Source organism: Rhinatrema bivittatum, chromosome 8, assembly GCF_901001135.1.
Source record: "Rhinatrema bivittatum chromosome 8, aRhiBiv1.1, whole genome shotgun sequence".
In the NCBI taxonomy this organism is placed as follows: Eukaryota; Metazoa; Chordata; class Amphibia; order Gymnophiona; family Rhinatrematidae; genus Rhinatrema; species Rhinatrema bivittatum.
This window is the reverse complement of record NC_042622.1, coordinates 182,797,583-182,811,578: the sequence shown is the minus strand read 5'-3', so window position 1 is coordinate 182,811,578 and position 13,996 is coordinate 182,797,583. Positions and strand designations below refer to the sequence as shown.

Below are 13,996 nucleotides of genomic sequence, written 5' to 3'. Positions count from 1 at the left end.
TGCAGATGCTTTGTATGATCTCATATGCACTTCCTCTAGATCTCTGCCAGAAGGCATCTGTGGTTAAGGAGAACTGGTCTGTGGGTGTTTGGTCTAAGTCTCAGCTGGGATCGCTTCCTTTTAAGGGGAAGCTGCTTTTTGGTGAGTACTTGAAGGAGCTTGTGAAACTTCTTGGAGAGACCAGAGGCCACAAGCTGCCAGAGGATAAACTGAAGGTTGGCAGAGGTTTCTCCTTGGCAAAGGCTCATTTCCGGTCAAGCCGACATCCCTGACAATCTCGTCCTTCAGGAAGATGTCAGAGACAAGGTGCTAGGAGGCAGCAGTCTTGGAATCCGTCCTTTTGAGGCCATAGACCAATCAGAAATGCTACTGGTCAGGGAACCACTGGTTCCAAGTCCACCCAATGAAGCAAGGCTGGGCCCGCTCCTCCATTCCAAGAATCACAGTTTGGTTAACATTTTTTCTTGAGGAGTGGGCCAAGATCACATCTGATCAGTGGGTTCTAAGTGTGATAAAACAAGATTACGCTTTAGACTTTGCACGTCTGTTAAAGGATTTGTTCATAAGGTCCCCTTGCACTTACGAGCAGAAAAGACGTGTGGTTAGAGAAACTATCAGTCGTCTATGTTTGTTGGGGGCCATCGTCCCAGTGCCAGTTGAGGAGCAGGGAACAGGAAGGTATTCCATTTATTTTGTGGGCCCAAAAAAGGTGGCGCTTTTTGTCCTATTCTAGATTTAAAGAAGGTGAATGTGGCGCTCAAGGTACCTCATTTTCAGATGGAAACGTTGAGGTCCATGATCGTTGCAGTGCACAAAGGGGAGTTTTTGGCTTCTCTAGATTTGACCGAGGCGTATCTCAACATTCTAATTCAACTGAACCATCAAAGTTTTCTCAGGTTCATGATCCTCTGAGATCATTTTCAGTTTTGCGCCCTACCTTTTGGGTTGGCAACAGCACTGAGGACCTTCGCAAAGGCGATGGCCATAGTGGCTGCAGCTCTTCGTAAGGAGAGGGCATCCTGGTTCACTTGTATTTGGATGACTGATTCACGCAAAGTCAAAGGACCTTTGTCATCGGGAGGTGACGGTAGTGCTGCAGCACTTACGGTCCCTAGGCTGGGTTGTGAATTTGCAAAAGAGCCAGCTAATGCCGTCTCAGGTCCTGGAATTTCTGGGAGCACGTTTTGACACCGGGTTTGGGAGAGTTTTTCTTACTGAGATCCAGGGACAGATTCATAGATTGCTAAGCAGGGTGGTTCCCAGTATCTTGGATTATTTGCAGGTTCTTGGGTCTATGGTTTCCACTCTGGAATTGGTCCCTTGGTGGTTCGCTCATATCCGTCCACTTCAGTTGGCCTTGCTCTCCAGGTGGAACCTATTATCGGAGCAGTTTCATCCTCCGCTGCCTCTTGCAGAAAACACCAGGTCGAGTCTGGATTGGTGGTTGTATTGGGACAATTTGGGCTATGGGTTGACCTTGGAGGTCCCGAGTTGGATAGTAGTCATAACCGATGCCAGCCTCTCTGGTTGGGGGGCTGTGTGTCAGGCTCAAATGGCGCAGGGGCACTGGTCTTCAGAGGAGACATCATGGAACATCAACCATTGAGAGACGAGAGCAGTGTGTCTAGTGTTGCAGGCCTTCCTGCCTCTAGTTTGGGGCAGACCAGTGAGAGTTTTGCTGGACAGTGCAATGACGGTGGATTATATCAACCGGCAGAGCGGTTCCAGGAGTCAGGCGGTGGCGCAGGAGGCCTAGAAGTTGGTCCACTGAGCAGAGCGCCTTCTGGAGATTCTGGCAGCTTCCCACATAGGGATTGGACAGTGTGCAGGCGGATTTCCTCAGTTGGCAGCAGTTGGAGCCCGGGGAGTGGGCGTTGTCAGAGGAAGCCATACTCCTCATATGTCGCAGGTGGGGAGTCCCTTGCATGGATCTCATGGCAACGCAGAAGAATGCAACACACAAGAATGCCAAGATTCCACGGTTCTTCAGCCGAAGGAGGGAGCATGGGACAAAAGAGTTTGATGCCTTAGTCCTCTCGTGGCCACAGGAAATTCTCTTGTTTGTGTTCCTGCCATGATCATTGGAAACAGGATGCTGGGCTTGATGGACCCTTGGTCTGACCCAGTATGGCATGTTCATATGGTGGGCAAGGTCTTGCGAAGAATAAAGATTCTTCCGGGGCAGGTAGTTCTGGTGGTGCCGGAATGGCCTCATTGACTAAATCTGAAAACCACGGCCAATCTCGCAGTGGATGGCCCACTACTTCTGGCTCATCTCCCCAACTTACTGCACCAAGGTCCCATATTTTTGGATCAGGTGGATTACTCCTTTTTTCCGGCTTGGCTTTTGAGAGGAGGCGCCTGAGATAAAAGGGGTATCCGGAGGATGTTGTTACCACTTTGTTACAAGCAAGAAAGAAGTCCACCTCCTTGGCATATGTGCAGGTGTGGAAGGTGTTCGAGGTTTGGTGCAAGGAGCATAGCGTGGATTCGATTCAAGTTTCTGTGGCCCACATTTTGTCTTTTTTGCAGCAAGGTTTGGTGAAAGGTTTGGTTTTCAACTCTTTAAGGGTCCAGATGGCCGCCTTGGGGTGTCTTAAGAGACAAGATGCACGGGATACCTCTGACTGCGTATTCGGATGTGGTGCGGTTTCTGTGAGGTGTCAAACATTTGCGTCCCCCGGTGCAGAAAGAATGTCCCCCATGGCACCTAAACTTGGTTCTTAAAGCATTGTGAGGGGCACCGTTTGAGCCGCTGCGCAGGACAACTTTGAAGGATCTTACTTTAAAGGTTGTTTTTCTGGTGGCAAGGCAGATTTCGGAGCTACAAGCCCTTTCATGTAGGGATCCTTTCCTAAGGATTTCAGATTCGGGGGTCTCGTTGCGTACGGTTCCTTCTTTTCTTCCAAAGGTGGTTTCGTCCTTTCACTTGAATCAGCCCATGGAGTTACCAACTCCTGTTACCAGGAGTTGAGGTGTCTGGATGTGAAGCGAGCACTATTGTGCTATCTGGAGGTCACTAATAGCTTTAGAGTGCTCGATCATCTTTTCAATCTCTTGAGTGGTGCTAAGAAAGGGCAGAAAGCTTCAAAAGTGACCATAGTGCCAAGGTTGAAGGAGGCCATAGTTTTGGTGTACATTTGCATGGGATGATCGTTGCCTCAGGGTCTGAGAGCTCACTCAACTTAGTCGCAAGCGGCCTCCTGGGCTGAATGTCAGTTAGTGTTGCCACAAGAGATTTGTAGGGCGGCTACTTGGAAGTCATTGCACACAGTCTCCAGGCATTATCGTCTGGACGTTCAGGTTCCAGATACCATGGGCTTTGGGGAAAGTGTACTTCGAGCAGGACTCTCGCAGTCCCACCTGGTTTAGGAAAGCTTTGGTACATCCCAGGAGTCTGGATGATCTGGGTATGTACAAGAAAAGGAAAATTTGTTCTTACCTGCTAATTTTAGTTCCTGTAGTACCACAGATCAGTCCAGAGTCCCGCCCGGGTTTGGGGAGTTTGCTCGATCTGTGATTTTTTTTTTTTTGTATATAAGCTGAAGGATTTTCAGTTGGATTTTTCTGGCTCAGGTGATGGTTGTATATTCTGACTTATATGGTTATAAAGGTCATTCAGATTTAGTGGTTCCTTCTCCTGCTCGTTCGGGAGATGTTTGATAGGTTATGTTGAGTTTTGGGATACTTTTCCATCTTGGTTTGGGTACGGGTCAATACTAACAGACTGCAGGTGGCACACCAGATTAAGTGACAGTGTCAGTCTGTCTCCATTTGCTTGGAAGGGTGGCAAAACCCAGAAGTCTGGACTGATCTGTGGTACTACAGGAATGAAAATTAGCAGGTAAGAACCAATTTTCCTTTCTTGAATTCTCAGGTTGTTTTTTTAGCTTGCCTATTTGATTTATATTCTGCTTCTTTATAAACTAGTATTAGCTTGTGTAAGCTAAAGAGGAATTGCAGGAGCAAAATTAATGTGTATTTCTGTTTGCCTACAGCACAGGGAAGAGCCAATTATTATAATTATGCTAAAATATCTTGTGATTTTCAGATGGGATATTTTAGTTATCTTCTGGTATTCTGGAGTTCAGGAAGGCATGTGACAAGCACAGAAGTTCCATAGTGAAGAGAAAGTGAGGGTGAAAATGGAGGTTTGGGTTTCTGGTAGTGAAGTAGTACAGGGACATGAGCAAAACTTATGGACCTTCAGTTTTTTATCTGCTGTCATGTTCAATGTTTCTTGTCCTTTTTCCTACCCCTGTTCTTAATTTCTCTTCTGAGTAAAGACTGGAAAGGTACCGCTTCTGAGGCTGCAGCACACAATCACATCACTTCCTCCATTCTCTGACTAGAATAGCGCTGCTGGAATAACTTATTCTATATATATTTCAGTGGCTTCCCTGTTGGCTTTCTTTTTATGCTGATCATTCAGTAACAGGAGCTGAATGACTTTGCACTCATTGTCTTATTTTCAAGATTCTGATGGAAGTGGATGTTAAATGTTAAATATAAATGTTTCTTCGACCACAGGGCGAGCAGCTCTTCAGAAGAGAGTGATGGCATTATTGAGGCGCATAGAACATCCAACAGCTGGAAACACAGAGGTGAGCTTTACCTATGCTATGAAAATGCTTTACCTGTGCAGATGGAAATAGCTGGATAAAAAGATGCATTTGATCACTTTTGAGGGACATTATGACTTTGGTGTTTTGTCTGATATAATATAGATTTTAGCTTGGTGTAAATTATATATGGCAATATATTTTGTTTTGTTTATACTGGCCAAACTGGCTTAGTGATGCTGGGGAGAGGTTAATTATACTGCTCTACTGATGGGATGACATTCTGATATTTCACTGGGACTAATACTATTAATTACATGACCTGATTGAGTCTATATCTAACATATAACTGGGGAGGTTAATTTTTATGGCTTAATTGATGGGCGATTGTATGAAATTTTGAAGTTTCAATAGGATTTGTTATTGATACTGAATGGAAATAATTATGGGTGTTTTTAATAACTACTTGTGATCCATATTGAGCAGGTTTTTAACCTCTGATTATTGCGAGTCATAAGATCCAGATTAAATTTGTACAATAGTGAATGATTTTCGTGAAATAAAATGCTAGAAAATTCTTCATTTTTTAGGCTTGGGAAGATACACATACGAAATGGGAGGTGGCTACCAAACACATTCTTAACTACCCGAAAACAAAATTGGAGGATGGCCAAGTAAGACCATAACCCATCTTTTATTGTGCCTGTTGGTATAATGCACAGGGGCTGATTCTGATTCAGTCATCATGATTCCCACCTGGGCGAGGCAAATGGAATGATCACCTGGTGTACAGGGCAACAGAAAGCTAACAATCTAACTTAACTTTGTTCCAAAATGGTTAAAAGAAAACTATATGTCGGAGCTTTCCAGACCTTCCTGGGGATCCCATAGTCAGCTTTTCTGGACATTCACAGTTAATATGCATGGGGTAAATTTACATGCACTGGGTTTCCAGTGCATGCAAATTTGTCATGCCTAATCATTATGGATATCCTGTATACTAGACTGACTGGGGGAGTCCCCAGGACAGGTTTGGTACCCTTGTATGTTACATGTCAAAGGTACATAAGAAGTAGTTGTGTCCAACCATGTCGATTAAAAATGTTACTTTCCTAGCGTGTAGCCAGATGGACTCAGGACCAGTGGGTTATGTGCTCCCCTGCTAGCAGATGCAGACAAGTCCATCTGTCTACACTAAGGAAAACAAAATTATCAGGTCAGTAATTTCTCCATTTTAGGTTACTGAAATTCATTAAATGTCTTTTTCCTGGCTTTCCTATGAGTGGTATCATATTCAGAGTGTCACAATGACATTAATATGTGATTTGTAATATTGCCAGTATGGACCAGTCATGGTATTTGCACAGTATTTATTTATTTATTTATTTAGGCATTTTATATACCTTTGTTCCGAATGATAATCACAATGGTTGACAATATCAGCATTCATATTCTTGGTCAACAATCACATACAGTGTGTTCTCATTCACATTCTAGGTTAAAACCACAATAAGGATATGTTCTATTTCATATTCATGTATATTCTAGGACATCACAATAGTAAGGAAATAATCTAGTTCATATTTGTACATTTTTAGGTCTAAATTGTGGACTTCTTCGCCGGCTGTACAAGTGGCAAGGGGTCCCATAGACTCCCATGTAATAAGACGAGTGAGCCAATCTGCTCGCGAATCAATCCCTGACATATCTTTCTCTTCTGGTGCATCAGACAGCCCTGGCCAAGTGCAGCAACTTCAATCTTTGATGGATTCCCCTACCCAACCATCCCCAAATATTTTGCAAGCAGCTTTTAACCCAACTGCGAGTGATACTTCTAACCCCACGCAGGGTAGTGAGGTAAAATTAGATGGGGATATGGTGAGCTCTGGATTACAGAGTGTAGTTCCAGAGTCCATAGACCCACAAAATATTACATTGGGAGATGTTTGGAGGGCAATAACTGAACTTCAGAAGATAGTTTCTAATGCTGTAAGTCAGAATAACAAAACCTCAGTGGAATTTAAAAATGCTCTAGAAATACATGATTGTAGATTAAAACAATTAGAGGAGATGGGTAAAATAACAACAGCGCAAGTTTCATCTTTACAAGCTGTTAATAATTCTCATATTAAAGACAGTTTGGTAACTCACAGGCAGATGGAGAACCTGGAAAATGAATTAAGAGTTAGGAACTTATGATTCTAATTCTACTTACAATATACTTTACATCGTGCATTACTTATTGCTCTCTCCACTAACATTATCTTTGGTATTGACATTGAAATTATCAGCATATTGGTGTTTTATGTTAAATTGTATGCTTTTCTAAAGAGCCACGTTTTCAGTTCTTGCTTTGAAACACTTGGGGCTCTGCCAACAGGTCTGGTTTTCAGGTTAACCAGAATTTGCATGCGGGGCCTATTTGTAGACCTATATCTGCAAACATGTTATGAGCATTCATGTTAACATCTTAAAAGCTAGACCTATTTCAGGGGGCATGCTCAAGAACATATGTAAGAAGCATTGTAGTATAATTTATGGCATCTTTCTGAACATGGCTGTTGCAAGACAACACAAAAGTCTTTCAAATATAAAATCATAAATGTCACTGCTGTTGGGTGACAATTACTGCTTTCCATATTATTTTGAATTATTATTATAGTAAATGGTTGGTTTTTTTTGGCTTTGTATTTATGAAAGTCGATGCTTTATAATGAAAGAGAAGAAAGGTAATTCTAGTTCTCTGTAAACTGATTTTATTTAGTGCACTGAAAGTCTTCACAAAACCATCGTGAAGAGGCGAATGTCTCATGTTAGCGGAGGTGGGTCAATAGATTTGTCTGACACGGACTCTCTGCAGGAATGGATCAACATGACAGGCTTCCTATGTGCTCTGGGCGGTGTCTGCCTGCAACATCGCAGCAGCGCAGGCTTGGCCACGTACAGCCCGCCCATGGGACCCATCAGCGAACGCAAGGGCTCCATGATCTCCATGGTGTCCACCGAAGGCAACACAGAGACACCCGTCAGCAAATTTTTGGATAGGCTGCTTTCCTTGATGGTGTGCAACCATGAAAAAGTGGGAATTCAGATTCGGTCGAACATTAAAGATCTGGTGGGCTTGGAACTGAGCCCTGCGCTTTATCCCATGCTATTTAACAAAATGAAGAATAATATCAGCAAATTCTTTGACTTACAAGGACAGGTAACTAATGCAGTTTTAAATTTATTTCCTGCCTATTATGTATATGTGTGTATGTATGTATATATCAGAGCCCTGGGTCCTGCGGCAGAGTTATCAAAATCTGTGGCAATTGTGGCAAATTTGAATAATTTGGCATAAAGATTCACACATTTGACTGCAAAAAAGTCAATTTTTTAAATTGAAAACCATTCATATATTCATAATTAAATATTTAAACTGTACACAAAAAATGTACCAAGTACAAAACTCATCAGTTTATCAAATTAAAACCTATGTTGCTAACTTTTAACTGTGAAATGTCTCTCTTGTTTTGAATTGAAAGTGCAACTATCTTTTTTATGTTTTCTTGAGAAAGTCCTTGTCTTTCTAAGTATATGAGCTTCTGCAGATTTCTTTAAAAGATTGCATTAAGCGGTGTGAAAGCTTTCTGGAATGTTGATTCGGAGACAGATTGTAAAATATGCAGCAGCAAGCTAACTGTGTGGTTTCTCCTTCGGCCACACAATCACGGTAGGCTAGGGACACAGATTCTGAACATTATCAGTTTTATTATATGGTATTGACTGTGTGTAACGCTATACAGAATAATTCTGATTAAAGATAATTACTGGGATACTAGGAATGATTTCACCAGTAAAGCAAGTATTTTAAGGCCCCTATAGGAAAGTAAACCTGCAGAGTTATTTGTAAAATTAATAAATAGCACTGTGACTCCTCCTTTATCTTCTCCTCTCTCTTGTATCATCTGCATAGCTTTACAAATTGTACTCCTGGGGGAATTCTGTGCAAAAAATTTAAAATTCTGCGCACAAAAATTTAAAATTCTGCAAAATTCTGCAAACTTTATATTGGTCAGAATAACAATTTACATGACAGTCTTTAAGTAATTACATTTTAAATTAATACAGAAAAAAGTTATTACTTAGAGATGCAGAATTTTAAATATTTTGAGCAGAATTTCCCTAAAATTCAGTGTGTCCCTTCCATTCGCTCTCCTTACTCCCCGGCCACTTTGTCCTCTCAGGCCCCAACTCCTCCATCTGCCAGTATCTCTCCTCTCCACTTCTAGGCTCAACCCCTTCCACTCTTATCACCAATCCCAGAGTTTGACCCCATTCTCAGTACTGCCCCTCACATAGGCTTCTCTCTGTCCCTCCCTCTCTCACACACATGCTCCGTCTCTCTAGTACACATACACACACCTTCATACAGGCTCCCTCACACTCTTGCGCACACACACATCCCCTCATACAGGGCCCTCTCTCTTGCATACACACCCACACAAGCTCCCTTTCTCTCGCACACATACACCCTCACACAGGCTACCTATGTCTCTCTGTCATGTACCCCTTCACACAGGCTCTCTCACGTACACAATCCCTTCACACAGGCTAGCATCCTCATATACACACAAACCCTTTTCCATACACACAAGCTCCCAATCTCTCACACACACACACCCCTTCACAATCTCCTCATATAGGCTCCCTCTCTCTGGCACCCACACTCAAGCATCCCCCCCACCCCCCGCTCTTTCACTTCCCATGCATTCTTACACCCTCCTACTCACCCCCCTGCTTTCTCTTTCACCCTCCCCTCTCCCTGCTGTCCCCCCCTCCCCCCTCCCCTCTCACACACACACATTCACTCTCACTGGGGCCTTCATCTTCGCCACGAGCAGAGCACACTCCGTTCGCGACACACGAGTCCTTCATCTTCGCCACAAATGGTGTGCCGGGGCCTTCATCTTTGCCGCGAGCGGCGCATGTCCCAGGGGGGGCTTCATCTTCACCGTTGAACAGTGCGCTGGGCCTTCATCTTTGCACGCTTCGTTTGTGGGATGCTGGGGTCTCTTCTGCCATTTTCTGCGCAGAATTTTGCAATTTGGCAGAATTTGGCATTTCTGCACAGGAAATGGCAATTCTGCGCAGGGGGGTATTCTGCGCAAAATCTGCACTCTGCAGTAGCGCAGAATTCCCCCAGGACTAAAATTGTTAAATTTGTGCACTTTTTCCAGGTTTTGCTGACTGACACCAATACGCAGTTTGTAGAGCAGACCATAGCTATATTGAAGAATTTGCTTGATAATCCTACAGAGGGCAGTTCTGAGCACCTGGGACAAGCTAGCATTGAGACCATGATGCTGAATCTAGTTCGGTAGGTCCCTTCCTCTTGGAAAGCCTGGCTGTCAGAACGTGATGAAGCACTTGTATGGTATCTGATTATCAGGGAATTTTTTTTTTTTTTCAAAACTGGTTTTTAATATTTAATGATGAACTAGTTATAGGTCTAGAAGATGGGCTGGCCTGGCTGCTTAGTGACATGCAGAAGAACCCTGGTTCAATCCAGATTACGTCTTCTGCACACCAAGCTGGCTGTGGATGCTGAAAAACTGGGGGTGTGGAGTCATGGTCACCAGTATGGAAAACTCCTGGTGGCTGGATTTTAGAGCCCATGATACAGGATTCCAGAAGGACGCTTAGTGCAATGTTCCTGTTCATTGCTGCAATGACCAGACTAGGATCAATGGGAGTGAGGGAGGGTCAATTAAAAGAGAGAAAACAATCCTTGGCTAGTTGTGAATGAAGGCTTATGGTGCCAGAATCCCAGCACTGGTTCCGACTGAGCTGAAATTATTCTGCCAAAAAGAAAAAACTAGGAGACAAAAATTACTTTAAACAATTCTATTTTTGCTTGGGGAATGGTAATCAGTTACCCAGATGGATATATTTTTTTTTTGCTTCCTTCTCTACAGATATGTTCGTGTGCTTGGAAATTTAGTGCATGCCATCCAGATAAAGACAAAACTCTGCCAGCTCGTAGAAGTGATGATGGAAAGGCGAGACGATCTTTCCTTCTGCCAAGAAATGAAATTTCGGTAAGGATGCCCTTTCTGGTCCATTATTTCACATTGCTCAACCTGCTGAGTATTTCCTAGGTTTTGGAGGTTTGAGAAGGTTGAGGCCACTGAAGTCCCTAGCATTTTTGGGAAGGGACGGTATCTGGCTTCCTTTGAAATTGTTGCTCTTGAGCACGAGAATGAGTTGAAATATTTGTTAATAGTAACCACTGTATGAGGCCTTGGAATCTGCCTTTAATTTCCCTAGAAAGGCAGAAGAGGGCTCTGAACTAGCACAGGGATTCTCCTAGTTTGCTAGCTCAAATCGGGCTCAGGTAGGTAGTAAATACAAATTCTCACAGTTTGAGCACTGTTTATTGGTTCATCAGAATTAATAGGTGATCTCAATTTCCAGAGAACAAGTATTATACCCCATAAATCATTGTGCCAATAGAATTAGCACCCAAGCTGCTATTCTAAGAACCAAATGGAACTTACCCTTTTGCCTGCTTTCTGTTAGGGTTGAAGCACATTAGCAGAGCCTTATGGGAATGGTTCGTATCACTCTGCACTTGTGTGGATAATAGACAATTCCATTTTCCAATTCTAGCAAACTAGCACCATTTAATCATCACAAACTTCATTATAAACAGGGAAGTGTTTAGATGTCAACAATATTATCCTCACAAAAGAATCTAGTCCATTCTTAGAGCTGTCACCTTAGAAACTCAATTTATGAATGCTCCTGTGCTTACATGCTAGGGACCATTGTATATTAATATACATCAATATACTGCATATGGCCTACAAGCCAGTTTTGTTTAGCCATCAGCCAACCAGCTAGTAATCGCTGCTAGCAGGCAAGAGGGAGTGTGAGCTCTGGAGTAGTAGGTGAGATGATGTGATGGGAAAAGGAGCAGCTGCAGCCTTGCATTGCCTCTTCTTCTGGATCACCAAAGAGGTTTTGCTTGATCCAGAACTTATTCCTCTCTGTTCCTTTCGGGCTGCGATAATCTGAACTGTACAGAGGACATGGTTCCCGTTCCAAACAGCTGTGGCTGCTCCTTTCCTGTTTGCAGCCTTCTTAGAAAGGAAGCATGCACTGGTACAATGAATGAGGACCATAAGAATTGCCAAACTGGTTCAAATCAAAGTCCATGTAGCCCACGATCCTTCTGGCCCAAGGTCCTACAGTAGAAGAGAAGTATCACAATTTATTAGATTGTTTTGTACCTGTCCTGTATTGTCAATTTGGAGGGCAAGAGATCTGCACCTTGCTTTACATGAGAAGTGAAATAAATTGCTCGGCCCAGGAGGTACAATGACAGAAGCAGGACCTGGAAAACAAATAAGCAACATAGTTTTTCCCTGTACGTACCCATATCAGTCCAGACAACTGGGTTTTGCTTTCCTTCCAGCAGATGGCGACAGAGAAAAACTTGTAAAGCACTCCCTCTTAACCTGGTGTGCTGCCTGCATTTCCTCAGTATTTCTCTGCATCCAGCAGATGGAAGTGGTGCAAAACCTGCGGTCTGCACTTTTGGGGATGTAGACAGTTCTCCTTTAAGAAAAAAAATAATAAGAAGACAAGGTTTAGCAAGGTTAGGCTAAGAACCAGGAAAGCTGGAAAAAAATATATATCAGATGAAGCAGAGAAGCCTCCCAGTGGGACTATCCCCCCTGGTTGTGGGCGTTTAGGAGCTGGGGTTCGTGATCCCGCGAAGCTCCTTTGATGGTAAGACAGAGGTGGGGGGGGGGGGGGGGGGTTACCGGTAGTCCTGTCCTTCCCCTCTCCTCATTACCAGTCAGATCAAAGCAAAAAAAAAAAAAGGAACCTTTTCTTGTCTTCTTTTGGTTTCAGGCTGCTGCGCGTTTTTTTTTTACTGTCAGAGTCCGTTCCGGGGGTAGTAGGGTGAGGTGCTTTCCAGTGGGAGCGCCGGGGTTGCAGGGCGCACATTTCTGTAGGCTGCGGCTCCGGCGCCATTTTCTGCTCCTTTCTCCCCTCCCCCCCCCCACCCAATATCCGGCCCTTCAATGCCGCGACCGTCTGGACTCTCCCTGCGCGTCGGACTCTCCCGCTCAGGCCTGTGTATTCGGTGCCTCCCCGTTGGGGAAGGCACCTCAGAATTGCTGCCTCACTCTCGGAAGAGACAGGCTATTTCTAGCAACCGAGCCAATCCATTCCCGGTGGCCATTTTGAATACTTTCGCCGAGGTACAGGCAAGAGCTTTGGGGGGAGGGGATCTCCCTCGCGATCTCTCTCCCGTCCCCAGCAGTCCTGAGGACTGGCAGGAGCAGCCCAGGGAGGGCTTGAATGGAGATGACGATCCCCTGCCGTTGGGGGGCGGGGAGCGGCCTGAAGCCTTTTCGCTGGACTTTGTGCTTTTAATGCACAAAGCTTTTCTGGCCACCCAGGCTCGTCAAACAGGGGCTTTGGTGCAGGGGCGACCTGAGGGGCCCCCAAGCAAGGTACCGAGGAGTCAAGAGACCCAAGGCTCTTTGCACGTTAAAAAGCTGCGCACCTCTTACCTTCTGATGGGGGGGGGAGGGGGGCACCCTGGTACCGATGCCGAGGTTACTGGTCCAACCGACGCCTTGATGACTCCTACACCCCTCCCCGGAGGCAATCTGGAGGACGATTCCAACATGGCGTCTCCCTTGGTGGGTGATGATCTGAGAGTGGTTCGCCTTTTTCACAAAGAGGAATTGGACCCTCTTATCCCGTGGGTCCTGGTGGAGCTCGGGGTGGACCTTGCTCAGGAAGTGCTGCCTCAGGGTTCAGTAGATCTGGTCCTCGCGGGGCTGAGGGGTCCATCCAGGACTTTTCCTCTTCACCCCATGCTCCAGCAGTTAATGACACAGGGAGTTAATAACGTGTTGGAATTTGCTTGGCCCCACCCAAGACCTCTTTCTAGTCTCCCCTTGCGGATCCCGCACAAAGGGGCGCTCGGTACAACAGACTCTCGACCAGCTGTTGGCCTTGGGGGCCATAGTACCAGTCCCTCCGGCGGAGTGCACAAAGGGACGCTATTCCATTTATTTCAAGAGGGAGGGGCCTTTTTGGCCAATCCTCGACTTAAAGAAGGTGAACAAAGCTCTCAAGATCCCACAGTTCCGGATGGAGACCTTGCGCTCTGTCATAGCGGTGGTCCGCAGGGGCGAGTTTTTGGTTTCCCTGGATTTGACCGAGGCATATTTGCACATAGCCATTTGCAGGGATCATCAGAGGTTCCTTCAATTCAAGATCCTCTGCAACCATTTCCAGTTTTGTGCCCTGCCATTCGGTTTGGCGATGGCATCTCACACTTTCACCAAGGTCATGGTAGTAGTCTCAGCAGCTCTTCGGAAAGAGGGAGTGCTAGTTCACCCATATCTGGATGACTGGCTAAT

General features: G+C 44.8%; 1 protein-coding gene across 9 annotated transcripts in view; it reads left to right on the top strand.

The window, feature by feature from the left end:
* Positions 1 to 13,996, top strand: part of NF1 (neurofibromin 1) — a 527,350-nt gene that overhangs the window by 184,162 nt on the left and 329,192 nt on the right. For all 9 annotated transcript variants that reach the window (XR_003858146.1, XM_029611915.1, XM_029611920.1 and 6 more), the window contains exons 18-22: positions 4,531 to 4,604; positions 5,153 to 5,236; positions 7,327 to 7,767; positions 9,785 to 9,924; positions 10,523 to 10,645. Coding sequence is in view for 8 of the 9 variants with exons in the window: in XM_029611915.1 (XP_029467775.1) it covers positions 4,531 to 4,604; positions 5,153 to 5,236; positions 7,327 to 7,767; positions 9,785 to 9,924; positions 10,523 to 10,645 (862 nt within the window). In the remaining variant the exon portion in view is untranslated. The remainder of the gene's footprint in view (positions 1 to 4,530; positions 4,605 to 5,152; positions 5,237 to 7,326; positions 7,768 to 9,784; positions 9,925 to 10,522; positions 10,646 to 13,996) is intronic.